We start from the raw sequence: 27,386 nt of genomic DNA, 5'->3' as shown, positions 1-27,386 counted from the left end.
GGAAAAAATTGTCAGTGTTAATTAAGGCTTCCTATTCTCTTAGGAATTTGCGGATTCCCTTGGAATTCCATTTTTGGAAACCAGTGCTAAGAACGCAACGAATGTAGAACAGTCTTTCATGACGATGGCAGCTGAGATTAAAAAGCGAATGGGTCCTGGAGCAACAGCTGGTGGTGCAGAGAAGTCCAATGTGAAAATTCAGAGCACTCCGGTCAAGCAGTCAGGTGGAGGTTGCTGCTAAAATTTGCCTCCGTCTTTCTCTCACAGCAAAGAATTTGCAATCTGAACCCAAGTGAAAAAACAAAATTGCCTGAATTGTACTGTATGTAGCTGCACTACAACAGATTCTTACCGTCTCCACAAAGGTCAGAGATTGTAAATGGTCAATACTGACTTTTTTTTTATTCCCTTGACTCAAGACAGCTAACTTCATTTTCAGAACTGTTTTAAACCTTTGTGTGCTGGTTTATAAAATAATGTGTGTAATCCTTGTTGCTTTCCTGATACCAGACTGTTTCCCGTGGTTGGTTAGAATATATTTTGTTTTGATGTTTATATTGGCATGTTTAGATGTCAGGTTTAGTCTTCTGAAGATGAAGTTCAGCCATTTTGTATCAAACAGCACAACCAGTGTCTGTCACTTTCCATGCATAAAGTTTAGTGAGATGTTATATGTAAGATCTGATTTGCTAGTTCTTCCTTGTAGAGTTATAAACGGAAAGATTACACTATCTGATTAATAGTTTCTTCATACTCTGCATATAATTTGTGGCTGCAGAATATTGTAATTTGTTGCACACTATGTAACAAAACAACTGAAGATATGTTTAATAAATATTGTACTTATTGGAAGTAATATCAAACTGTATGGTGATAAGTATTGTTTTAATTCTTATGGTTAAAGGGAAATAGAGCCTTGCATTATACTCAAAACAGCCATTTGTGTGCAACCAGGGCACTCGTAGACCTATCTTAGAGCAGCATCCAATATGCTTTCCAGATAATATACCCAGTAAATGACCTAGGGAGGCTTCTGTGCTGTATAGGGATTTAACCAAGCCTTAGCGGTTCAGGGAGACTAAATTGTATGGAAAACAAGTTTAGAATGTATGCTATCCAGTCTGTTATCTCTGCTCCTTCTCTGAAACCATCCGAAATGGCTTCATCGATCAACATTTCGTTAATTCTTCTGTGGTAGAGGGGAGGTGGAAAGCAGCACACCTTTCCTAACTGGCCAGTGATCAGACGAATGTGTGTGCTGATATTGTTTCTTCCATGCTCTGAGTCACGTGTCAACTATTTGATCCTCCACAACTGTATAATTTAGGTTGGAGGAGAGTTAAAGCATTAAAGTAGAAAACAGGAAATTTACTATTGATTGCCCTAATTTTAGGAACTATATCCCTAAAAATTAACTGAAAACACAAATGCTAGGTGGGAATGATAAATGAGAAGGATGTATTTATTTCAGTGGAATTTTGCACATGTGAAAATTTTGTTAAATAGGACCTTAAAGATCCTAAGGTTTGCTTTTATGGTGGGAAACAAAAGTCTCGCTAACGATGACATTTTGAGGTGATAGATGTCAGAGATTGTTTCCTTGGGGTTGAAATAGCAGCCAAAACATTTTCTCTACTTAGGCACTTGGGATGTGGCTGTTGGCAACACATTTTATGGTGGGATCTTTAATCCGGTGATAAAATTTAAACTAAAAACAAGCCGAAAATGATAGGTTTCTTTATTTTCACTAAACAGGCAATTGAAATACATGGTACAAAAATAAGTGGTAAGATTATTGTAAAATGAAATGGACAGAATAAATATTCAATTTAATTTTCCATCTATGAGAATTTCACAATAAAATCATAGTTTACTTTGTATTATAGATGTGCTTGTTGGATCTATTCATCCTCGCATAAGGCAACTGAAAAAAAATCCCTCAAGTTACCAATAGTTATTTGGGTGAAGATTTTTTTTTTAATGTTTTGAAGTTTTGGTTTTTCCCTTAATGATGCAGTATAGAGGGGGAAAGGACTCAGAAACTATCTTCTAAAGTAGACGAATGCTACAAATGTTAGCATGATGCTGTGCACTTCAGTTTCATACAGCAAGTTGTTCAAACTGGCAGCTTATTGGTGAGTTAACAAGAAACATTACATGAATTTAAGATATAAGCATATTTACATACTTATGTAGTCTTGAAAAATCTAGTGTTCTTTCCCCCATGGCAGTCAAGACTGGGGCTTACCACAAGATGTTTCAGCATGCTTCACTATTTGCTTTTATGCATATGACAATAAATGCAGTTCAAAAACAAATATATTCCCATTTCTACTCCCATTTTCAAGTACAAACACCTCAAGGTACTATGGGCTTTAACAATTCGCTCATTTAATAAGGGGAATTCCCACTTGTCATTTTAATGTCAGTGGCTGCCATGAATTAGCTTACCTAAGTGGGGTGTTCTAAGCCCGAGTGGTTGCGGTCTCTGGGAAACTCTTGTAGAATGATAGCCATTCTGGCCTGAGCAGGAACTTCCTGTTCTTCTACCGTGGACTGAAGTCTCTAGCATACATGTTGCCACTGCAGCGTAGTTTACATCATACATTCTTGATGTTCCCGTTTAAGCTCCTAAACAGTTCTGTATTGCCAGCGTTGCCTATTCGTGGAGTTGCAACACGAACCCAGGTCTTACTTGGTGCTACCCCTTCCCTGTGGACTCGAATCTGTTTACTGACAGGGACTGCTAGGAGACGTTACTACAGGTAAACTCGGGCTCTTAAAACTACTGTTCTGTCAGCGTGAGCCACTGCCGTCTGCCCCAACCCAGCCGTGTCCGCTCATGGACGTGCCGCTGGCAGCGTCTTCCTAGGCTGAAACCACTCCAGCTGGAGTTTGAGGGACAGCCTTAAACTTCCTACGGCCCCGCTGCACGTAGACTTAACGCTGTGCTGAGAACCCTTCCGTGGCACAGCTGGGTGCAGAGTACCTTCAGAGTCACACTTTATTTCAAAGGAGATGAACAAAAATATTCTAGGTCATCTCTGAATAAAGTAATACTTCCTCGGGAATCAGGGTACTCTGAAGTGAAATACTGTCCTGTCTGCTGAAGCTGGTAGCTGTTAGGTTGGATGGGAACAGGATGGCGTGGTCAGCGTTCACTTGCTGTAACATTGGCCAACTTTGTTTCCCTACAGTTATCTTCGAGTTTTTTTTTTTTTGTTGTTGTTATCATTTTTGTGTGAACTACCAGAAACATGTCTATCAGATACTAGCAAATTCATGAGTTTAAAGCCTCGGGGCTATCCTGTAACACGGAGTAGAAAGGCATGTACCGATTTATAGCCCCGTCCAAGAGAAGTGAAAAAGATCAATTTAAGAGACCATTAGACATACCTGCCTTTTTAAAGCATTTGTAGGTTTTTAAGAATGTTTTACCAATATAATTATTCACTCTGGAGGTGTTTTGTCCTGTCTTTTTAAATCTCACTGTGGAACCAAAATTAACATGGAGCTAGCAGAGTCATGATATAGTTTAATTCTGATCGTGCCCTTGCTCATTGGTAAATCCTACCATAGCAGCAGGCACTTGAAATACAGTGCATTTTATATAGTTTACTTCTGTAGTGAGTCTTTAAATAGTATTAGAATTTAACAGCTGCTTTCCCAGTGGCAATAAAGTCAGAGATTTTAAACCAGAAAAGTCACAGTAATAGGACTTTAGGTTCATATGGAGGTTAGATGACATAGTGTTATGATTATGTGGCCCCAGAACTAAAGTCCTTTTAAGTCTTTTAAAGAAGGTAAGTTGCCATTATTAAATATTTTGTTCTGAGGGAAGGTCAAAGGTCTCATTATTATATGAGAATAATCGTTCTAATGTCACCGTTAGGTTCAAGATGACTTGTTCATTTTTCATTATAAACATGAGATCTTCCTTTAAGAACTCTCCTCAAGTGAGAATCTGGAAGCAGTTTGAAAAAAAAGATCTTTAAGTGCTTATCTCACATATATTTCAGTGTGAAGAATCCTTTCCTGACATCTTCACCCGCTGTAATACTAGAAATACGTGGGGGGAAAATGTGCTTTCCTGCTTCCATCTTCATTCATGGCACAAGAGAAATTTTTAAAGGTTTTTTTTTTTTTTTTGCAGACTCCACAGCAACAGCTGATCGTTCTGCGTTAGAAAGCTACAGAACTAATGCTTTAAATGATTGATCCACGGATTTTTTTCCCATCAAGGTACAGGTCACTCTCAAGCAGTGAAGAATTTCCCCTTTTTCTTTCACTTCTGGCAGCCTTAGTTTCCGTAGTTAACCAGGCTGTGTGGTCCTATTGGTGCCCTTCTCTTCCCTGATCTTGAGCCACTCTTCCAAGGGAGAGTAGGAATGGAGCGATGCGTCCTCTGGGAGGTACCCCGGAGGTGTGGGGGATCAGGCCATGGTCCTGTAGAAGCTCAGTGGCAGTTCCCTAAGTCTTGGACACATTTCCGTTTAGGCAGGCAGATGGTGCCCCACTAAGCCCTGAAGAAACCTTAAAAGGTGTCTTAACAGCCCAGAATAAATTTGTTCAGAACTTTCTATTAATTTGGAGATTTAAAGTCTCCTCTAAAATCTTCAAGAGGGATTTATAAACCTAAGCTTAATTTTATAAAAAAGACCCAAGTGCCTGGCCAGTGACTCATTTTTCCCAGCCTCTTGGGTCTTCCGGTATGCCTGAGAATACCAAGTATCTGGTGCCTTCTATCACGTGAACCTTCTTCAAATGATCTCAGCACGTGGACTATTTCAGGAGCCCTGTTCTTTTTAATTGGATACAGGGGAATGAAAGATCTGTAAGCCTTATTAGCCTCATTTTATCAAAAACTGCAAAACTACATGCTTTTGTAGAGAAGCACCAAAAGGAAACCTCAGTTTGGAAGGATTCATCTTAAATAGTAACTCAATAGCCCTTACTTCAGGGAGAGAAAGGCATTTTTAAAGCTAGTACATTAGAGTTCAGTTTCCCCTTCACTTCAGTGTTAAATGGTTCTTACAAGGGCTTCCTGGAAGTTTCCCACCAGCCAGGTTTTAGTCGACAGATTACATCTCTGCTTGAGAAGATGCCTGAAAGAGAAGGGGACACACTTTTTACAGGTGGGATGCTGCAGAGGAAGAAGTGACAACAGCAATCACTTGTATTCATTTTAGACCTGAAATGACCATTGCTCAAATCCCGGAGGCAAGTACAGGGATTCCCTCCTCTTGACATACCTTGATTTTATCCTTCATCCCCTCTTGGCTACAGTAAATTGTCACCTAGGAAGTCTGTAAATTAAGCGCCGCATTCTGGTTGTGGGAGAGGAAGTTTCAGAGAAGGTATGGTCCAGTTGTGGGAACGCGAGGAAAGTGGCACAGTGGCGATCCCACACTGGGCACCAAACCCCTCTGGCTCTTAGCTCCTCTTCCTGATTTTCCCAAAGATCAAAAGGAGGTTGTACTGTTAGGTCTCTAGGGCGTGTGGCCCTCCGTCTCCCCCCCGCCCTGTCTGCCAGGCAGTGTGCTGAGACCACTGCTAGGAGGGAGGGACGGGCACCTGGTGCTGGGGCTGCTGGGGATGGGGCGCCGCAAGAGCCTACAGAGCACGCGGCCTGATGGGCCGTACTGGAGGCCGACGCCGGCTGACTGGCTTAGGGACAGAGCTTTGCCCCTGTTGTCTGTAAGGGATGGGGGTGAAGGGATGGCCACAGAAGTGTGAGCGTGGGGCACCCTGGTCCCAGGCAGGCTGCAGGCAGGGGTGAAGTCAAGTCCTGGGAAGCACCGCCCAACCTCCCTCCAGTGATAAGGGCCTTCTAGCTTCTCTTGTTTCGAAAGCCCTTGGTTCAGCAAGCGTCTAGGAACTAGCCAGCTCTCGGAGCAGGAGCTGCGTGCCCTACGCCAGCACCGGGGCCCCTGGCCAGAACTCGGGGTGCCTACTCACCAGGCTTAGCCCTCTCACATCCGGGCTCCCACGTGCTGCTGGCGAGTCGTCAGGCATGAGGGTGCAGCCAGCCAGCATGTCCAGAGAGGCTAGGATGGCGTCGTACAGGCGGTCTGCGTGGCCCTCCAGCTCACTGGGCTGCTTCGAGATTCTCCCGAGGACATCCTTCAGCACTGACAAGTGAGGTGCAGAGCAGTTAGGCCAAAAACCAAAACCAAAATACAACGTGTAAGTAACTGTCTTTTCTAAAGAATCCCCAAGGGGTGTAGCATTTTACACAAAATAGGAACGTGGCGATAGTTTCAGGATGTTCAGGCTCTTTAACAGTGACTCCAGGGACTGCTGTTGCCGAGGATCTGTTCCCTCCTGATTAGGGCCAAGAGAAGAATTTCACGAGCTCCTCTTTGGATTTACCTGGTTCACACAAAGGCACACAAGCGTGACTCGGGTATGCTCTGGCTTTCGGAGTCCCGCCGCAGGGCACGCCCAGATCCTGAGGAGCAGGCTCCCCAGAATGGCAGGCCAAGGCCAAGATGGGGACGCTGGCTCTGGCTGTCAGGGGCTAACAGCTCCCGCGGGGGGTGGGGTGGGGTGGGGCATCTGGGGCTCGGCCTGCATACGGGTCACCTGGGAATGTGAACCCTTCTCTGGGTCCTCAATAAGCAGACTTCAAAAGAAAATCCTCTGAAAGCAGGCGGATGAGCTTAGTGAGGTGCAGATTCCCCCGCCCCCCATGGGCCAAGTGCTCCCCCGAGGAAGGGATGGGCCACGTTTGGAGTGCACCACACATATCAGGCTCGTTCTCTCGGAAACCTTATTTCCTTTGTTAAACACAAAGGCTGCCTTGGCTTCCTGAGCCTTTATCAGCCGCGTTCTCTCGCTCTCCAGCTTCCTGCTGCGGCCGCAACATCTGCCAGCAGCGGAAGGGAAAGGGGAAGCCGCCCCTCTGCAGCGGATGCGGGCAGCGGGTGGCAGGGTGGGACCGGGCCGGGAGGGGACCTCAGCCCTCGGGGAGCTACTGCCCTGGGCCGCTGCCAGGCTGCGCCCCGCCCTCCTGTGTGTTCGTCAGTGGGATTCGGGGGACCTTTCTTTTCTTTCTGAACTTTTACTGTACTATGTTAGAATATTCGGTTGGGGCCAAGTAAACAGAAAGCTGGGCCTGAGAATGAAATCTTTCGCATTCAGACTTCCTTCCATGGTGTAGCTGACTCCATACACACAGGAGCCTGGTTCGGCTTCACGCCCACAGGTTCCAGTGGCGTGGGTCCCAGAGAGGACTGGGCACGTGTGCGCTGAAGCAGTGAAAAGGCCAGTGCTGTCCATGGGGAGGCCTCCGGCAGAGGCTGAGAGATATTTTTTGGGGGGGAATAAATGTGCTGCTTGTCCCTACGGTTCTGCTTGTGGCTGACGAGGAAAGCCGGCTGCAAAGCTGCGTAGGGGTGTGCGCGCCCTGGAGAGCGCTGAAGGCTCATGCCTCTAGCTGGGGAAGCCCTGTGACGGTCACGGGGAACACCCATCTTCACGTGACACTCAAGTTCCCGGTCAGTCCAGCAGGGGATGGGGGGGCAAGGGGCCCATCTCTGAAAATCACAGGAACCTCATATGTCTCACATTATGAGACCAGGGCAAAGGGGGACGTTCTTACTCCAGATTAAGCACTGAGAAGTATTACTGGGTTGGTTTTTAAACGAAGGTTCAAGAGCCTCCTAAGAGGCCCATTGTTACAAGTGGCCCCAGGGCAGTTTCCTGGCCTGGAGCTCCTTCCCTTCCAGCTCAGGCCCCGCACCTGCAGCAGGGGAGGCAGCAGCGAGGCAGCAGCGTAGAGGGCTGGGGTCCAAGGCCAGTTCACAGCTCTGAGGTGGGGGTGATAACATCATCTCACAGGACTCTGATTAAATGGGAGGAGACCTGATGTTAACCGTGTCAGCACGGTGTCTGGTGCACGGCGTTCAGTGTAACGCTCATGGTGTTACAAGTAGCAGAGGAGCCTGACATACTGAATTTCTGGCCCAATAAAACCGAAAAAATACTAGTGCAAGAACTGAAACAAAGGCCTCCTGCAGGCAAGGGATTGCCAAGGGTTCCCACAATCCACCCTGGGTAATTGCTGCCCTGCCACAGCCCTTCGGAGGCTCCCTGTCCCTCTGCCTGTCCCCAGTTCTCAACCCACTTTTCTCCCTAGGGGCTATGTGGCAAGTCTGGAGGTATTCTGGGTTGTCACAACTGGAGAGGAGGAGGCGGGGGTGACTGGTACCTAACGGGTGAAGGCCAGGGATGTTGTTAAATGTCCTGCAGCGTGAAGCACAGCCCTCCTCACAACCACCGTGCGGCCCAGAAAGAGGACACTGCCGGTGTGAGAAACTCTAGCAGCTCCCTAACACGCTCCCCCACTTCTGGTGGGGACAGGCTACCTCAGTGCCTCTCCAGCAGGAGGGTCCCGCCCAGCTTTGCTCCCGTGGGTTCTTTCCAGCACGAGCCCCAGCTCACTCCAGAACTGAGGCCTCACACAGATGGGATGTCACAGCTCTTGCGTGCTTAGACTCACAGGAAATCAGGGGCCGCTCGGGACCGCCAGTTCTTGCTCTAACCGAGCTCATCCTCCACTGCCCGTGTGCCCCAGCAAGGGCAGGGCCACCTGCAACTTGCACCCTGCGGGCCTGGTGTGCTCCTAGTCTGTGATTTTACATTTTCCTAAACCGGGAGCCTGCAAAACGAACTCAAGCCCGTCCTCTCATCGGTGCGCAGCTTTTTGAGTCTGTGCCCTTACAACCGAGCGCTCTCCAACACCGAACCACAGATGACAAGAGAGGGGTCCGGCCTGTGCTGGGGAAGGAAGGGAGCCCCTGAGGGCCCCCTGGATGAAAACCAGCATTCCCACGCAGGTCCCTACGAGGGAAAAGAGGGCGGCCCTTGCATGCCCGGCTCGCCGCATGGCTGGGGGACAGGGATGCCATGAGGCCTGGCAGGCAGTGGGGACCTACGGCAGCAGTGCAGACGCAGTGCAGACGGAGGCGCTCCTGCACTACTGGATCCTTACCGGGGACCCCGTGACCCCTGGACCTACTGCTGGGAGGGAGGGAGGGAGCTCTGGCTCAAGTCTCACCTGGGGTGTTCTCCAACAGGCACTGAAGAAGAATCTCCCCTTTCTGCACAACGCTCTCCGTCAGGGACTGGTGTTCATCTAGATCTTTCTTAAATTGCTTAAAGCATGTGAGAAGAGAGAAAAGAAAGAAAAAGCTTCGTTACTATTGTTTTGTAAAACTTACTCAAAATGATCCTTCGTAGGGGTAGCTTGACTCCCCTCTCACCTGGAAGACAAACCCCCCCAACCTTCAGAATTCCTGAAGTAAACAGGACATTAGTCTAACTTCACCTTGAGTCCAAAGTAAATCCAGACTCAGTCCTTTTTTTTCTGTTTACAGTTGGACAAAACAAAGAGTTTCCTTTTCCCTAGCAGAGCCTGGTTGGTGAACAGCTTGGGGGTCGGGGTTTCTTTCTGTCATTTCTCTCAGGGTTTTCTTTAAGCTCACAAGGCTAAGGGATTCCCCAAACACGGGGCCTTCTATGCCAATGGGCCTGGTAAGAGCCGCCAGAGGTGCCTTCACCCACCACCCTCCGTGTTTGCTCCTGCAGACCTGGGGCCTCGGGAGGAAGCAGGGAAGCTGCAAGTCTCCCAAGTAGCCGGTTTGTTTCCCCTCCGTGGGTACCTGGGAACCCTGTCGTCCTCTCTGATGTCCCTTTAGCCACTAAGATGTGTAAAGTCAAGTCCACAATGAGCTTTAGGCACAGAACCTGGTGGTTCACATTCTGGAGTCAGAATTTTACTCTTGGATTATACTCTCTTCCTGTCTTTAGTTTTCCTTTGCTCTAATACCTGTACTTATTATTTTATTCTTTGGTATCTTCTGTAGTTTATATGCTGCCATAAGCCCACTGTGTTAAGCCAAAGCATAGGAGACCGTCATGATCAACAATATGTGTGCACACACCTGCTTGCCTGAGGTATCTGAGCAGGGGTCAAGGGGCCCCCACATACACAGAGACGTGCACCATTCCGTGTGGGGAAGGGCCTGGCCTGACTGTGGTTCCGCCACGCGACACGGCTGTGCGGGTAACACGGGGGCTAGTGTTCACTGACTTGTGAGGGTAACTCCCAGCTCACCAAGCAAGGAAGCTGCTCTGGCTAACCTTCCAGTTGAGGCCGAGGAGAGAGTGTGGGGATAAAAGGGAGGGAGAGACTTCTATTTGGCAGCTGCTGTGACAGGGATGGGCCTGAGGCACTCTGCAGAGACCACCTGGTAGTCAGAGGGCAACTTCCAGGCATTTCCTCTCTCCAGGTGGTACTGCCCAGGGCCCAAGGGGCGCATCTTGCTCAGCCCAGCACACGCACTGGGGAGCTGCCACAGAAGGCCCCGTCAAGCCCAACCCCCTTCTCCTTCCTCAAGCATGCTCTGGGCCAGGAACCCAGGGCAGCCTCTCTGCACATGCAGGAAATGGCGCTCCCACTGAGGTGGGACAGCTGACCCATCAGGCGAGGAGCTGGCTCTAAGTTGGAAAACAAAGGACCTCTCTCCTGCCAGGGTGTGGTGGGAGCTGGGGGGCTGCTGCTCTGGTGGAGGCACATGGAAATCATATCCTCCTCCCAAGGCACCTGATTCGGGTGTAGACATTCAAAGAACTGCCTTAGAAGATCCCTTCTAGACTAGCATCAGCCTCAGACCACATACACTGCCTCTGCTCCTTCAGAAAAGGCTAGAAATGCTTGGCCAACCAGACACGCTAGAGGCCTGAGGGTAGCTCAGTCGAGGTTATGGTTAGACTTAGGGAAACGATAATTTATCATCCAACTCACAACACTTCTGGGAATGAAGGGGGATCTATTGATCACTATTTCTGAGCATCAGGCACAAACTATCACTCCAAATACACCTGATCTGAAGTCAAATTAACCAGAACCCACAATTAAAGAGATTTAAAAATAAAACCTTAATGAAAAAGAGGCAAAAAAAAAAAAAGAAAAAGAAAGAAAACCCAACAAAAACAAACCCCCCCCCCCAACCCCAAACAAACACACTTGAGAAGCAAATTCTAGTCAGTACTGGCCAACAGAACGTTCTGTGATGATGGAAGTGTCCCATGGACACCGTTCACTATGGTGGCCGCGAGCAAACGAGATGCTGGGACACCTGGAATGGAGCCAGCGCAACTGGAAAATATGAATCTTTGACTGACTTTAAATAGTTGTATGTGACTAGTGACTCGTAACGAGCCAGTTCTACACTTAACCCCGGGGACACTGCAATCACCCGTAAGCATACTTGATTGAGGATCTACTTTCTCCAAACTCTGCTTGGTCTGGGAAATAACTCCCACATTTTACAGTTTCTCACCATTAGAAACTTGAGGAAGGCGTCTGATTAGATTTCAGGGCAAGCAGTCACTGCGCCGTAACATACCGAGAATCAGTTATTTGAGCTTTTACACTGTAATCAAGTACTTAGCACTGGCAGGTGCACGGCCAGAAGCCAGGACCGCGAATTACCCGGTAAAGCTGCAGAGAAGACTTGAGACCTGTAAGACTGGACTTGGGTGGGATCAGGTGGTCGGTAACGTCCGCCACGTTACGCAGCCAGCGGATCAGCTCCTCCAGCTGACAGCAGAAGGTCTGTGCAGACAAAGCAGAGAACGCGCGGTATTACTGACCAAACTGCTGCTGGCGTTTCCAAGGCCAGGGGTTCCGGGAGACAGACTGCGCCCCCTTCCCCGAGTGCCTCTCCCTGTCCCTGGCCTGTCCCCGCTCCATGACCCCTTCGGTCTCCCTCAGCCTCTGTGCACCGACAACGACAGGCTGAGAAAAGCCCAGGACACACGCGCCTACCCCGGAACTTGACTCGGGTGAGCACCACCGCTAACTTTCTAACTGTCCCAGAGGGAAAACATAAAATAAATGACTAGAATGGTGACTAACTTGAACCTATGGCAGGAAACAAGTGAATTAAAGCCGCGTATCCCAGCTTTGCACTTGCCTTGCAGTATTTCAGCCGTTATCCCCAAAGAGGCCCACGCTAACATCCGTCCTCCTGCTCCACACGACACACAAGATCACAGGCCCTCGGAGGCCGGGAGACGTCTGCACGGTGGGCTCATGGGTCTCCCGCACCCGGCCTGCTGCCGTGGGTGTGCAGGGCTGTGCCTCCCAGGACACCAGGCCGTGTGCGGACTCCCCGTGTGCAGAGACCCACGCTCCCGAGTGGCCTGTGTCAGGGACGATGCAAAGCCCTCAACGTGAAATACTTCACATAACCCACACCACATCCCGAAGAGGGAGGCTCCACGTTTTACTGGTGAGCAAACTCAAAAGATTGAGCTGAAATTCCAAATATGGCAGAGCCACGATTCGAATTCAGATCCGCCTGATGTGGCCAACGCCAGTGCACGGAGCATTCATTCCCCTCCAGACAGGCACGCATCTATAGGTGTGGTGGCCAGGATGGCCAGGACACTGGGCACCCCCGACTCCTGCTCCGTGCTCCACCACTTGGTCAGCCGGAGCTCCCAGCAGGCCTACGGGCTGGAGCACCACTTCCCTCTGCCCAGCATTTCCTACGGGCTCGTGAGCACGGACGTTCTTCGTGCAACACACCTCCTACCCCTCAGGGTCAAGAGCCCTAGGAAGCAGCGCAGTGGCGGTTAGACTCCGGCTGCAGCCCGAGGTGGGCAGTCAGCTAACCCCTCGCTGCCTGGCCTCCGTATCTTAAGGGAGAGCGCTGAAAAGCAAGGGGAGGGCACGGCACAGCGCAGAGCGCAGAGCCAGTGCTCAGGGTTACCGCGAGCGGAGACGCACGTGGAGGCAAAGGCCCCGAGCCCAGTTTACCTTCACGCACTGCACGAGTGATTCTCTTCCCTGCTCTCCCCTCCCGGGAGGCTGCCCCGCGGTGTCTGGGTCCCACACGGCCGGCAAGGAGGAGCGCGCTCTCAGTGGCCCGCAGGAGCCCCCCAGGGCCCGGCTGCCCCCCAGACCACCTTCCCTGGCCGAGCCCCTTGTGCAGATGAAGGAGCGCAGCAAACGGTGGTCGGGGCCCCCGGGGCCCCCGGGCGCTCTGCGGGCAGCCCCAGGCGGAAGCCGGCCACGACCCGCATCCGACGGGAGGGAGGCCGGCCCATCACTGTCCGACGCGTCCAGGGAGGTGCGCCCTTCAGCAGCCCCGGTGGGCAGGGTCACCGACGGGGGGACAGAGCCTCGATGGGAGACTAAACTAGAAACCTGCGTCAGCCGAGTGGGCAGGGCAAGATACTCATCGTCGCTTTCTAGCTCCTCTTCGGGTTTCCATCCGGACTCCGCGTGGGCAGGCGGCCAGACCCCCGGGCCAGCCCCCTTCTCTCTCTCCGTCCAGGGCAAGGGCCAGCCTCTGTCCCACGTCCTCAGCTCACGCTGCCTGCCCACAGGGAGCCAGTCCTTCACAGCCCTCAGGGCTGGCTCTCCACTCTCCCAAGGAGCATCCCTACTGCCCGGGGCTCTGGGGGTGGACGCGAGCAGGTTACAAGAGGCCGACCCCACGTGGCTCTGCTTCTGCGGTGTTCCAGAGGGCCGCCGTGTGAGGCTCTGCTCTCTGAGCCTAGAGAAGGGCAGAGCGGAGGCCTCTGCGGATGGGCAATTCTGGGAGCCATTAGTGGGTGACTTCAGGGTACTTGCCGGGGAGACAGAAAAGCTATCAAGGTCTACACCTGAGTCCTGCAGGAGAGGGTCGGCCAGTGTGTGGCTGTCCAGGTGCTTTGGGAGTTGAGGCCCGGGCCTGAGTGGGTAAGTGTAGTCCAGCAGATCTTCATACTCTTTATTTGGGTTCCAGAGCGGGGAGTGGCGGTCGGGGGAAGGAGGCAGGGAGTCTGGCAGCACACAGGCCCAGTACTCGGCCTGGAAGGAGAGGCGCCTCCTGCCCAGCCCAGGAGCATCCACCCCAGACGACGCAGGCTGTGGTGGCCACTGGAGCCGTGGCCCCTGCCCCGCCACGTTGGAGGCCGAGTGGCGGCCGACCAGCTCCAGGGAGGACGAGACCTTGGCAGCGGAGCAACGTGGAGGTCCAGCCTCTTCCCGGTGACCCTGGAGACTGCTGCCTGGGGAGGAGGCTCGGCTCCCCAGCGGCCTCCACTGTGGCAGGCAAGGGACACCTGGGCTGTGGGGCTGCTGGCTGAGGTCCGGCGCCCGCGGCCACTCCACAGGGGATGGCTCATCCTCGCTGTGGGCATCGTATCCTGAGTGAAGGCCTGCAGCTCTGGCAACGCTCGGAGTCTGAGGTAGTTCCTCTGAGGCAGAAAGCCTCGTCTCCTCCACCTGCAATGATGAGACAGAAGACAAAGCTCTGAGGTTAAAACAGCAAACCAAACTTCCCTCCTAGAGGACAACTCTGGATTCTCCTTGGGGCCCGGGTGATAGTCAGGAGAGCCCCGGCGACGAGAGTCGACCATCCGGTGCGGGAACCAGACGGTGTGCGGCCGGGCGGCCAGCACGAAGCACAGCACGCTCCCGGGGGGCAGACCGTGTCCCCACACCCCTCCCATCTTCCCGCAGGCGGGCAGTGGGCACAACACCTACCCTCAGAGAAGCCAGCCCTGCCTTGGGACGCAGCCACACCAGGCAGCCAGGTGACCCCCCAAGCCCCACCCACTTGGCTCACACCTGTTAGCAATGAACAAAGTGAGCCCCTCAACTCAGCTTCTTTATTCTGAGTTTTCATTCTGCTCCATAAAGAACCTGCCCCCTGGGAGGCAGGACAACAGTGGTTAAGGCTGTATACTTTGGAACCAGACAGACTTGATGCCAACCCAACTGCTACCTTCCAGATGGACGACTCTGGGCCTCACTTCCCTCACCTGTAAAATGGGAATGGTAACGGTACCACTTCCTCAGGACATGAGGATCAAAGCAACTCGCGTGTGAAAAGCCCAGGGTAGGAGCTCAACCAACACTAGGTACCACAATTAACAAGCCCATTCAACAGCCTATTTCTAGGTTTACTTACTTGCTCCCTGCCTCGCTAAACCTCGGACTCACAGGTGCCCGGGCTCCCGAGCACCCCTGACTCCCAGGCAGACGGGCTCAGCCTCGTTCTCTCCCAGTCACGCTCACAGGAGAGAACGGCATGGGAGGAGCATGCTGCAGCCAAGGCCCCAGTGACGGCAAAGACATCAAAGCCATGCCCGTGGCAGGCCAAGCAGAACACAACAGGATGTCAGAGCTGGCAGGGACAGATCATCCAGATCACCTTCCCAATTATACGGAGGGCCTGAAAGATCTGGTGATATGCCTGGGGTCATAGAGTGAAGCAGGACTCATTGGGCCATGAGACTTGACCAGGCAAAGCTTCCAGGCAGTCAGGGAGGCCCAAGAAATTCTTCTTCCCCAGGGACAGTGCCCCCCAGCACGGGGGCTCCACGGCTCTGCCAGGTGCCCTGGGTCCCAAGGGATATAGGCTAAGAGCTCAAAGGAACCCCCTGGCCTGGACCCTTAGGGGCCCCCTGAAGAGCTCAGATCACCAAGTCAGAAACAGGACACGGCTCCCCTATCACAGCTCCCCCAGCCTGGCCCCCTGGGCAACAGGTCGTGGCCACAGCATCCCCAGTCTTCAGAAGGTCACCAGTCATGCTCTTGAGGAACAGGAGATGCTGTGGACAGAGTCCCCTCGCTGGCCCCAAGGCCCAACTCTCCAGGTGAGCCTGTAAAACAGAAATCATCACACCCAGACTCCCCCGATGGCCCAGCTTGTACAGGAACTGGGAAAGCAGGTAAGACAGCAAGAAAACGCGAGTACACACTCCCAAAGGCCCACACTAGTTAAAGCTACAGTCCCATTTGCCTTGTTACCTACCTGGCTTCCCACAGAGTGCAAAAGGTCTCTAGTGCCAGTGCCAGCCGGAGGAAGCAGGCAACCAAGAGCAAGCTTAGATATACCAGCTACTGGCTCCCTGCTGGTGCTGCTGGCCTGTGGCTGGTAGGCTCCGGAGGGGCTGGAGCCAGCTCCATCACCGCAGGCAGGGGCACACAGTCCCTCCGCTCCCCACACAGGGGAGGCAGCCCCGCCCGCAGCTTCCAGGCATGGTGGCTGCTCCTGCTCCCCGCTCACAAGGCCCGGGGTGTCCACCTCCTGCTCCCTGCAGCTCCACTGCCCATAGGACGGGGTCTTTGTGTCTGCGGACGCCTCCACCTCTGCCTTTTCTTCTCCCAAAGCCATGGAGATGTCCCTAAGTCAGGGTTCCCCTGAAGCCTTCAGCTCTCTATAAAATGGGAAAGGAAAAGAAAAAGTTATAACCTCTGCATCTGTGTCCAAGAAACCTTGCTTTTTCATGATTAAGACAGACATTTGCACAGTGAAGGAAACCAGCAACAAAAAGAAAAAGTAGCCTACTGAATGGGAGAAGATACTGCAAATCATGCATCCAACAAGGGTTTAATATCCAAATATATAAAGAACTCATGCAACTCAACGCCAAAAACATAATCTCATTTTTTAAAAATGGGCAGACGACCTGAACAGACATCAGGTGGGCCAACAGACACATGAAAAGATGCTCAACATCACTCATCACCAGGGAATGCAAAATCAAAACCACAATGAGATATCCTCTCACACCTGTCAGAATGGCTAAAATCAAGAAGACAGAAAATAAGTGTTGGTCACGAGGTAAAGAAAAGGGAACCCCTTGTGCAGTGTTTGTAAGTTACTATAACTGGTACAGCCACTGTGGGACACAGTATGGAGGGTCCTCAAAAAACTACAACGAGGGCACCTGGGTGGCTCCGTTGGTTAAGGGTCCGCCTTCGGCTCAGGTCATGATCCCAGGGTCAGGGGATGGAGTCCCACAGGGGGCTCCCTGCTCAGTGGGGGGCCAGCTTCTCCTTCTGCCCCTCCCCCCGCTTGTGATCTCTCATTCTCTTTCAATAAATAAAATCTTAAACGAAAAGAAGAATATGGAAACAAGGAATGAAATCGTGCCACTCATGACAACATGGCTGGACCTAGAGGGCATCATGCTAAGAAAGTCAGAGAAAAACAAATACCACACGTTTTCATTTATATGTGGAGTTTAAAAATCAAAACAAAGACCGACAAAAAGAAACAGACTCATAGAGAACAAAGGAGTGGTTGCCAGAGGGGAGGGAGGTGGGAGGATGAGAGGTGAAGGGGAGTAAGAGATACCAACTTCCGTTACCAAGGAAGTCATGGGGATGTGCCTGCCAGGTAAGCAAGCCCAGCATGGGGAATAAATACCATCTATAATACTGTGATGGCACCGCATGGGGACAACTGGTGACTCCACTTACCCACCTGTCATGGTGAGCACTGTGGGATATATACGATTGTTGAACCACTATGTTGTACGTATGAAACTAATATGTCAACTATATTTTAAAAAAAAAGGGACAACCTCTTTTCTTTTTTTTTTTTTTTGGTCAAAAAAAGAAAGAACAAATGGTGTCTGCTTCCTCCGAGAACACAGGTCCGGCTCTTCCTTGGCTCCAGAGCCCTCCGAAGAGGACACAGTGGCAGACCCTTTTGTCCTCTGCTTCCATAGGGCCAGGACCGGCCGTGGTGCCCAGGCAGCAAGTGCAGGTCCGGGTCAAGGCCAGGCTTCCAGCGCGCTGGCCAGGGCCCGGGGCTCGAAAGCACCACAGAAGCGTCCCCGCACAGCTTCCGTGCAGTGTTCTCACGGCAGGCGGCTCCGGCCCGGCGGTGACGGCGCTGTTCTAGGGGGCAGCTCAGGCCTTGGCTGAGCCCACGGGGTCCCACGGTGCCCCCTGTGCCTGGGGGGGCAGCAGGGTCCTCCCAAGCACGGAAACCCTGCCGCGGCTGTAGGCAGGGGCTGCTTCCCATTGGGAGGACGGCCAGGGAGCAGAGAGGGCGCGGTGGCCACTCTCCCCCAGCAGCCTGGTTACAAGCATCCCGCACCTGAAGCTGTGCAAATGCAGGTGGGCAATGGTGGCACGGGCTGCATGGCAGGTGTGCAAGGTGTGCACGTGACAGGGAGATGGGCCGCGGACCGGGTGGGCGGGCAGGGGAGAAGCAGGGCAAGCCCCAGGGAGGGAAGAAGGGACAGTGAGGGAGCGGGCCCCGAAAATACAACCGTTCCTTTAAGAGCCTCAGGAATAGCAGGGACCCCACTCCCTCAGCCTAAGGGTCCAGGGGACAACTGGACAACTGCTGCTGGGCACCCTGCGGGGTGGGGCTGGGCCGGAAAATGGGCAGGAGGGGAACGAGGCCACCTGCAACACACCGGGCCGACCTCCAAGCCAGAACTTGGACAAAAATACCCTCGCTTCCTCCGAAGCCAGGAGCTAATGTGACAGCAGGAGGTGCTGGGAGCAAAGGGGAAGCAGCTCACCCCACTCGACCCTGGGAAGCAACTGGGTGGGCACCACCACCCCGAAGGCAGCCACACCACAGAAGGGTCCCCTCTGTCCGCCTGGGCACACGAGGCTCTGGGCCTGTTCCAAGGCCACCCCAGAGAAGGGCACACACACTTCACACGTACTCACGTCTCACAACCACTGCCGGGGGCAGAAGAACAATTTTTTTGCAGAGTAATAGGTGGGTGAAATAGGAAATGCGCCGCAGATCTAAGTCTCCAGTCCTCACTCAAACAAGTACACACGCAGGTGTGGTAATAACACCGACCTTACATTACGACAGTGCCTGGTGCCCAGGGTACACAGAGCGTCAGCGGGTGCCATCAGTGTCATGGGGGGCACAGAATCAGTGTGACGAGTCACCTTACAAACAACAAAGGAACCCAACAGGGGGAGCAAAAGCAGCCAGCATTTCACAGGACAAAGAATATTTACTATTAGAGACTCCCATAAAAACAGGCGAACGGTCCCATCATTCTGTGTGTGTCTCTCGCCTCTTGATGCACACGCAAACACAAAGTCTCTCGCATCCTTCTCCCTCTTTACATAAAAGCAGCACACTGTACAGGACATCTTACTCAGAATGTTTTCTTTCTTCTTCTTTTTTTAAAGTATCTTGGAGACCTTTCCTCAGCAATACACAAAAAGGGAGCTTCCCTTCCTTCACACCCCTGCCCAGCTCTGTACTCCACCCTCTGGTTTATTTCACTGGTCCCTTAGGGGTGGATCCTGGGGTTATTTCCAATCTTTCCTTACAAGCCATGCAGCAAGGAACAACAAAGCACCTAGCGGAACCAACAAGTGCACACAGCCCTTGTGTGCATGCTGGCACGTGCACAGCACCAACATTCACAAGTGCAACTGCTGAGGTGAAGGCCTGCACATACTCTGGCATATATTGTCAGGTGGTCCTCTAAGGGGTGGCACTGATTTACAAACCCCCCCCCCCCAGCCGTATGTGAGAGTGAGTTTCCCACCGGAGGCAGGTCCCCCATCTCCCTTCACAGAGGGACAAACCAAGGCTGAGAGAGATGCAAATTCAGGACTGTAGGACTCCTGAACCCAAGCTATTTATGAACCACCAAGGGAAGTTACAAAGCAGATGAGCACATGGAGGAGAGGGAAGAGGTGACAGGACAGAGAGATGAGCCACCAAGTCCTGCTGAGACAGGTTTTCACGGAGCCCCAGCCTCACCTTGTGGCTGCTTAGAAAGCTACACGTGGGGATCCCTGGGTGGTGCAGTGGTTTGGCGCCTGCCTTTGGCCCAGGGCGCGATCCTGAAGACCTGGGATCGAATCCCACGTCGGGCTCCCGGTGCATGGAGCCTGCTTCTCCCTCTGCCTGTGTCTCTGCCTCTCTCTCTCTCTATCTGTGACTATCATAAATAAATTTAAAAAAAAATTTATAAAAAAAAAAAAAATAAAAGAAAGCTACACGTGAAGATCATCGCTGAGCCCATCAGCTGGAAAAGTATAACCTGCAGCCCCCAATTTCTACTTCTTGCTCCATTCCTAGAAATTCTCTCAGTGGCCAGAATCAGGCTGATGGGTGGCTAATTCTCCTTTTGCCTGCTTTCCTGTTCCACTAAGGAGTGTGGTCTTGTGACTGGGGCAGGAGTAAGATGATGCTACGGCAAGAAAAGGGTACAAACAAATGATCTGTCTTTATTTTGATGATGTAGTTTTTATGCCTTGTCTGGACTCTTTCTTAGGAAAGAAGGATCCATTTATCCTGGGGGTGAGGAGTGGTGAGCTAGAATTATAAGCTATTCAGGAGACACCTCCAGGTAATTTTCAAGTGTGCAGACAAACCCGAACTAGGTTAACACTGTCACCAGAGGCCCTTCTGCAACCAGGTAAGATGGTCTGAAATAATGATTTTCATGGAAACGGTGCCTCGAAAAAGGCAGGTTTATTTTCTCAGTATGGATAAACAGTCTCCGCATAATCTTACTTATTAATCTGCCTGGCAAATCGTGCCCCCTCCAACCACACAAATTATGAGAAGACAGATACATGGGAAAGAAAAGAATTAAAAGCGGTCCCCGAGAGCTAATTCACGGCGTATATAAGACACTATGCAATACAAACGGAGAAATCGGCTGGGATAGAAATAATCAGGGAAAACTCCTTGTAGTAATGACTGTTGAAGGCAAAGGCATTTTTAAAACATCACCATGAAGTGGCCTAGCAAATGCACAAATTTCAAATTTTTTTTTTTATTTTTTTTTATTTTATGATAGTCACAGAGAGAGAGAGAGAGAGGCAGAGACACAGGCAGAGGGAGAAGCAGGCTCCATGCACCGGGAGCCCGACGTGGGATTCGATCCCGGGTCTCCAGGATCGCGCCCTGGGCCAAAGGCAGGCGCCAAACCGCTGCGCCACCCAGGGATCCCAAATGCACAAATTTCAGACTTCAGGGTTCCATCCTGCCTGCACGGGCCAGGTGGGCATCTCCATGAAGGCCCAGCCCTCATTTCCATAGGTTTCTATTTTACACAGCATTCCTTCTACCCTCCTGGGGTGAGGGTAGACGTGGGGATTCTGCGTGGACACTTCTGAGGAGCAGCAGCTTACTCCTTTTCAAATGGACTGCCCTGGATGATGACAGGACTTGTGGTACAGGACCAGCACTGTCCCCCGAGGCAATGGCTTCACAGAGCCTGTAACTTTACGTAGGGCCTTCCTGCTCGGAAATCATGTATTTTCCAGCGCTCCTATAGACCAGTGGCCCAGGGAGGGGCCGAGGCCTCAGCCAGCCTCCTCCCTAACGGGAGCACCACACGGCTGTAATGAGTCTCAGAGCACAGACAACAAACGGCGAACTGAACCCGCTATCTGGGCAAGGTCTACACACACCACAACTGGCCAAACCAAGAGACAGGCCGCATAAACTTCAGGGTATTCTAGTGACCACCCGCACTTTGCTATTAAAATTCTCCACGAGTCCCCGGCAGAGGCCACATGACCACCAGACGTATATAATTAGGAGTGACGTAGGCCTGGCATGCACTTGCCTTGCAGTAAAAATATGCTCACACGTCACGTATGTGGCAACGCCAACTCTGTAAGCCTGGACACCTGACCCTTCTTGGGATCTGCGGCGCCACCCTCGTGCAGTCCTGTCACAGCTGCCAGGGCTTCCTCCCACCCGCTCCTATCCAGGAGGGGAAGGAGGACCACAAATTAGGAGAGAGGACACTCGTCTCTCTCTCTTAACTAAACCATTCTGATAAAGGAAATGATAACCAGGGAGCAAGCCTCTTTTGATCAGAAAAAGGACCATCTCTCCCCGCCCCCTCCCTGTAAAGGACTATCTCCAGGATACCTTAAATCACGACCTCCCTTTGAAATAATCTGATCTACAACCACTTTGCCAGGGAAGCTGTGTTCGGGCAAGGCCCATCTCTGTACCTGGTGCACACAGCCAGCCACCTGCACTGGCTACACAGGCCATGTATCACTTGAGAGAGCAAGTCCCACCAGTTCAGGCCTCAAACTCCTGTGTTTTCACAGGGGGCCACTGGCATAAGTGCTGAACGCTGTGCACACACAGTGGCAGAGGCTGACCACAGAACCAGACAAAGAGGCTCTTAGTACAAGAGCTCTTTCTCTAAAAACAGGAAACTGCCCACAAGGAAAGGGGAGGAAGCAGGGTAGGACCCAACATTGTCAGGTTGCTGGCAAGTTTCTGGGGGAACTAGATTTATGGGAAAGAAGCTTAAAGGCAGAAGCCCATGATGTGGGGAGGTAGCACGAGAGGGAGTACATACATATGTGGGGGAGGCCAACAAAAGGGGCAGTCACAAGTGGCCAGGGCCTGCCTCAGAGCAGCACGGGTGCCAGGAACGTCGTGGCTAGAGGTCTGAGACCAGCCGACAGCCAAGAGCAATCATCATTCCACCTGCTGCCTCCCTGGCTGTTCAGCAGACTTCAGCCCCCAGGTCCGACAGTCTTCCACACTAGCCCCATCTTGTGTCCACCTCCTCTGAAGGTCAAAGCCAAGTAAAAAGAGGCTCAGAGCTATGGAGGGCAGACAGGTTTCCCAGAGGTGGGTAATGGGCCACTGCCATCCCCAGAGTGCTCAGGCACCAGCAGCCTCTTTCCTTTTGCTCTCAGAGCAACTTCCCTGTGTTTTGCTTAGTCAGAGGGAATCCTCCAGTGCCCAAGAAGGAGCCCCTGGCTCCCTCTAAATCAATATGGTGGGAAAGCTGTAGCCAGACTGTTCCTCTTACTTCCTCCTTCGCTCACTCACGGGCTGGCGAGTGACTGGAACCACCTTTCGGCAAGGCCAGCCAGCTAACTTATCCGCAGGTCTTCAGAAGGCCTTTCAACAGACGTAACTCCCACATCTACAAGGGGCTTGGCTGAGCTTCCAGCCCCCTGTCCACTCAACTGCAAACTCTCTGGCCTCCTTAGCAGATGGTCCCCATCCAACTATGAGGACGCTGAGGACTCAACATGTTAATAACTATACCCTCTGTTCCCACCAAAGACGAAGGCAGAGAAACAGCTTTCCTGTAACAAACATCTCTCCTACCGTCTTTGCAAGCTGGCCCTGAACCACACTGCAGTTCCACAAGCCACTACTTGTACTGTACTGTGTATTTTCTGTGAGGCAGTCAAGTTACATGTATGAAGACTGATAAAAAATCTTACTGACAGGAATGTTGCTCACTGTACCAAAGGATGCTCTTTTTGGAGAAAGCACTGGAGAATTCTCTTGTCTTGGTAACAAAAACAAGTACTTCACTGAATAGCCCGTTTGTTTTTACTATCAGGCCACACAGGTATTGGCAAAACTGAGAAAATTTTCCTCTTTGCTTTGACTACTAGAAAGCTCAGCACCAAATCTGCAATCCTACCCAAGCAAAAAAAAAGCTTAGGACAGAAAGGCACTCACCTTGTATACTAATCTTATCCTTGATTTCCTCTTTTCTTTCAACCTATCTGCCTCAATTCTATTTAAAATCTTGGGAAGATTTTTACTTGGGAAGTAGCTTGGAATGATTTTTCATATCACTTTTTGGAACAAAATATAAGAATTATTTAAAAATAGAATAACATGGGACACCCGGGTGGCCCAGTGGTTGAGCGTCTCTCTTTGCCTCAGGGCGTGATCCTGGAGTCCTGGGATGGAGTCCCACATCAAGCTCCCTGCATGAAGCCTGCTTCTCCCTCTGCCTGTGTCTCTGCCCCCCTCTCTCTCTGTGTGTGTCTCCATGAATAAATAGGGTCTTTGAAAAAAAAATAGAAAAAAAATCATAATCTAAGACTTTATCCCCAAACCATAAGAAAACAAAACCTGTTTTTAGCAATATTTCTAAAAACCAAGTGTAGTACTAATGTTAGTACTTTCCTATTCAAAATGTGGTCTGCAGACCAGCAGCATCAGCATCTCAGAGCCTGTTGGGAATGTAGATTCGCAGTCCCCACCAGTCTTGAAATCATAATTTGCATTTGAACAGGATCTCCAAGTGATTGGTAATGTTTCAGAATTATCAGGTTAGTCAGTAAGCTTGTTTCAACACGTTGGAAAGAACTACTATAATGGCTTTACAACCATTCACTGAGTTTTCTTTTTAAAGATTTTTATTTATTTATTCATGACAGAGAGAGAGAGAGAGAGGCAGAGACACAGGCAGAAGGAGAAGCAGACTCCATGCAGGGAGCCCGACGTGGGACTCGACCCCGGGGTCTCCAGGATTGTACACCGGGCCAAAGGCGAGGCCAAACCGCTGGGCCACTGGGGCTGCCCTAAGATTTTTATCTTAAAAAAGTAATCCCTACAGCCAAAAGGGGGCTCCAACTTACAAGATCAAGAGTTGCATGCTCTGCAGAGTGAGCCAGTGAGGCACTGAACCAGTGAGGCACTCCGCTCAGGGACTATCCTATGCCAGGGCACACTTGAGAAGGAAATTTATGGTCCTTGTCATTGAAGTCTTTGCAACAGGACATGAGAAAAAGTTCACACCTTATAGCAGGTTTTTAATAGCTAATTATAGTATGTCACATCTGGAAAGAAGTCCCCAGAAAGAACCACATTCTCTAGAAAGGATTCACGATTCATTATGGCTACATTAAAAACAGAGTCAGAGCCCAGGATTCTCCTGTGATAGTTACAAGTGAAAAGGAGAAGGTATTTATTTTGGAGACTCCAAACAATTTAAGAAAAACTGACATGTCAAGGGGATGGACAGCTGGAAGGAAATGCACAACCTAGCCTGCTTCCTGCCTGCAGAAAGTGAGGCAATGTCCCCATGGGTTCTGTTCTATCTGCCACCTCTAGGTCTGGCCAACAGGTCTAAAGCCAACAAGATGACGTCTTCCACTTTTCACAATGTTTGTGAATAACTTCAAAGACAGGAGACGGTTTCTTCATGAGAACAGAATTACATTATAAGGAGAAAAGCCACTCTGAGTCCATCTCCACGAGCTCTGCCTCTCTGGGCCAATCACCCTAAAAATTTCTGTTTTACTCCTCTGCTCTTCTAGGACCATTCTGAATATCAAGACCACATTAAGAGTATGTCAACTACTACTGTAATATGGTGGTGAGACTCTAAATGAATAACAGATAATCTATGGAATACTTTTACTGTGGGGGGAGGGGTGGAATTATGAAAGGTTTAAGGACTTAAGATAGAGCAACAGAAAAGGACTAAAAGGCAGAGACCCAGAAGGGTCAAATACTATACAGACACTTAATATTAGTAAACTGATTCAAGTATCTATTTATTTTTATCCTAACAAACACTAACAGTACCTGAACATTTTCTTTGGCCTGTGAACTATGCTAAGCACTATTTATCAGTATCTTATTTAATCCTCAGAACCCATGGAGTAAGTCCTACTAAAACTCCTATTTTACAGATAAGGACATCAAGGCACAGAGAAGTTAAATGACTTATCCAGAGTTAGTAAAATGGCAGATAAAACCTGATTTAACTGAAGAGAGCCGAAAGGCAACTGCTTCCCTAACCTGTAAAGATAATTGGTCCTGGGCAGCTTGGGTAGCTCAGCAGTTTAGCGCCGCCTTCACCCCAGGGTGTGATCCTGGAGACCCAGGATCCAGTCCCACTTTGGGCTCCCTGTGTGGAGCCTGCTTCTCCCTCTGCCTGTGTCTCTGCCTACCTCTCTCTCTGTCTAATGAATAACTAAAATCTTAAAAAAAAAAAAAAAAAAAATTGGTCCTGAGGATCCCTGGGTGGCTCAGCAGTTTAGTACCTGCCTTTGGCCGGTTTGATGCTGGAAACCCGAGATCGAATCCTGGGTCAGGTCCCCGGCAGGGAGCCTGCTTCTCCCTCAGCCGGTGTCTCTGCCTCCCCCTACCCCGTGTGTCTATCATAAATAAATAAATGAAATCTTTAAAAAAATAAATAAATAAATGGTCCAACAAATTAAAGGAATGAAAATTTTTGTTTTGTCAACTTTTGGCTACACCTCTGGGGGTTTTTTGTTGTTGTTTTCTTTTGTCTTCAATCACCCAGGCACCGTGCTAGGAGCTGGAGAAACCACGATGTGTAAAAAAAAACAAAAAAACAAAAAACAAAAAACGGGGAGGCAGCAGAAGGCAGCCTGAGGGAAGAAGTGATTAATTAGCTGTGGGATGGGGAGGAGCTTTTAAAAGTTCTTCGGAAGAGGTGAAAACGGAGTTCTTTGCTTTTTTCAGTACCAAGTGGCCTAGAATCGATCCAGGTGAAGGAGAAAACGAGGATGTGAAGTGGTGACTTCAACTTTTCTTTAACCAAACCCGAGGCAGACTGACCTAGCACATTTCGTCCTGCATCCTAACAACATCCTTCCCACCCTGGGGGGTACTTATGAATACCACCCCTCTCTATGCAGGCCCCACTCCCCCCACCCATCCCCGAGCTCCCCGTGAGGTCCAACGTGCTGGGAGGCGGGGAGGGCTGGCCTGGCAAGGTTTCCGCTCACTTGTCTGACCAATAAACACACCCAACCCAACCCAATAATCATAAAGGACCTGAGCACGTGCATGCGCCCCCAGGCTGCTGAGGACAGTTCTGGTGATGCCCGTTGGAAAGGGTGGCGAAAACGGAGTTCTTTGCTCTTTTCAGTACCAAGTGGCCTAGAATCGATCCAGGTGAAGGAGAAAACGAGGATGAGAAGTGGTGACCTCAACTTTTTTTTTTTTTTTTTTTTTTTAACCAAACCCGAGGCAGACTGACCTAGGGCATTTCGTCCTGCATCCTAACACCGTCCTTCCCACCCCAGAGCTAGGAGCTGTTGCAGGTACTTAGGAACAGCACCCGTCCTGCGCAGGCCCCACCCCCACCCCCCACCCCTCCCCGAGCTCCCCGCGAGGTCCAACGTGCTCGGGGGCCCTGGCAAGGTTTCCGCTCACTTGTCTGCCCAACAACACACCGAACCCAATAATCATAAAGGGCGTGAGCATGTGCATGAGGACAATTCTGGTGAGGACCGTTGGAAAGGGTGACCCTTAAAAAAAAAAAAAAAAAAGAAAAGAAAAAAAGAAAAAGCACATTTTCTGTCTGTCGTCGGCAGCTGCCGCGCTCGGGGCACCAGGGAAGCATCCGTCGTCTCCATCGTTGCTCCCGCGGGAACGACCCCGAGCGGCTGAGAGACGACCTCCGCGCGAGCCGCCGCCCCGCCCCGGGCCCCGGGTCCCGCCGGGCGCGCGGGGCTCACGGGGCTCACGGGGCTCACGAGGCTCACGGGGCGCGCGGCCCCCGCCGTCCCGCCCGCAAGGCTGAGGCGGCGGCACGAGGCGCCGGGTCCCCACAGGCCCTTCCCGGCGGCGGACGCGGCGACGCGGGGCCCGGTGCGGCCTCACAGCCCCTGAGGCGCGGCGGGGCCGCGGGGGCCGGGCCGCGCGGGGGAAGGCGTTGGAGCCCCGGCCCCGGCCCCGCGCGCGGGCAGCCACCTACCTCGCCTCGAGCGCTTCGGGGCCCGCGGCGGGCCTGCGGCGACGGCGGGCGGACGCGGCTGCCCCGACGCGGGGTCCCAGGCGGAGACCGCGGCCCTCACGCCCGAGCCCGCGGCG

The 27,386-nt window shown here is 51.3% G+C and overlaps 2 protein-coding genes across 4 annotated transcripts in view; one reads left to right on the top strand and one right to left on the bottom strand.

Moving 5' to 3' along the window:
• The window catches only part of RAB1A (RAB1A, member RAS oncogene family), a 27,985-nt gene extending 26,100 nt beyond the window's left edge, over positions 1–1,885 (top strand). Inside the window, exon 6 of the mRNA XM_072768626.1 lies at positions 44–1,885. Within this exon, the coding sequence (XP_072624727.1) occupies positions 44–241 (198 nt within the window). The 3' untranslated portion in view covers positions 242–1,885. The remainder of the gene's footprint in view (positions 1–43) is intronic.
• CEP68 (centrosomal protein 68) lies at positions 1,723–27,386 on the bottom strand. 3 transcript variants are annotated; one of them, XM_072768625.1, is made up of 8 exons: positions 27,271–27,372; positions 19,554–19,734; positions 15,822–16,227; positions 12,833–14,287; positions 11,501–11,623; positions 9,062–9,158; positions 5,959–6,131; positions 1,723–5,105 (listed from the first exon to the last, which is right to left on the bottom strand). In XM_072768625.1, the coding sequence occupies exons 3-8, from the start codon at positions 16,182–16,184 to the stop codon at positions 5,082–5,084; spliced, it is 2,235 nt and encodes a 744-aa protein (XP_072624726.1). In that variant the 5' UTR covers positions 16,185–16,227; positions 19,554–19,734; positions 27,271–27,372; the 3' UTR covers positions 1,723–5,081. The 3 variants fall into 3 exon arrangements, 2 of the variants coding, with proteins under 2 accessions (XP_072624726.1, XP_072624725.1); XM_072768624.1 differs by lacking the exon at positions 19,554–19,734 and having other exon boundaries at positions 27,271–27,386; XR_012003632.1 differs by lacking the exons at positions 1,723–5,105; positions 5,959–6,131; positions 19,554–19,734 and adding an exon at positions 11,985–12,213 and having other exon boundaries at positions 9,146–9,158; positions 27,271–27,386.

The sequence above is a fragment of the Canis lupus genome, chromosome 11 (genome assembly GCF_048164855.1).
Source record: "Canis lupus baileyi chromosome 11, mCanLup2.hap1, whole genome shotgun sequence".
In the NCBI taxonomy this organism is placed as follows: domain Eukaryota; kingdom Metazoa; phylum Chordata; class Mammalia; order Carnivora; family Canidae; genus Canis; species Canis lupus.
Note: the sequence above shows the minus strand (reverse complement) of the source record. Positions and strands in the feature narration are given on the sequence as shown.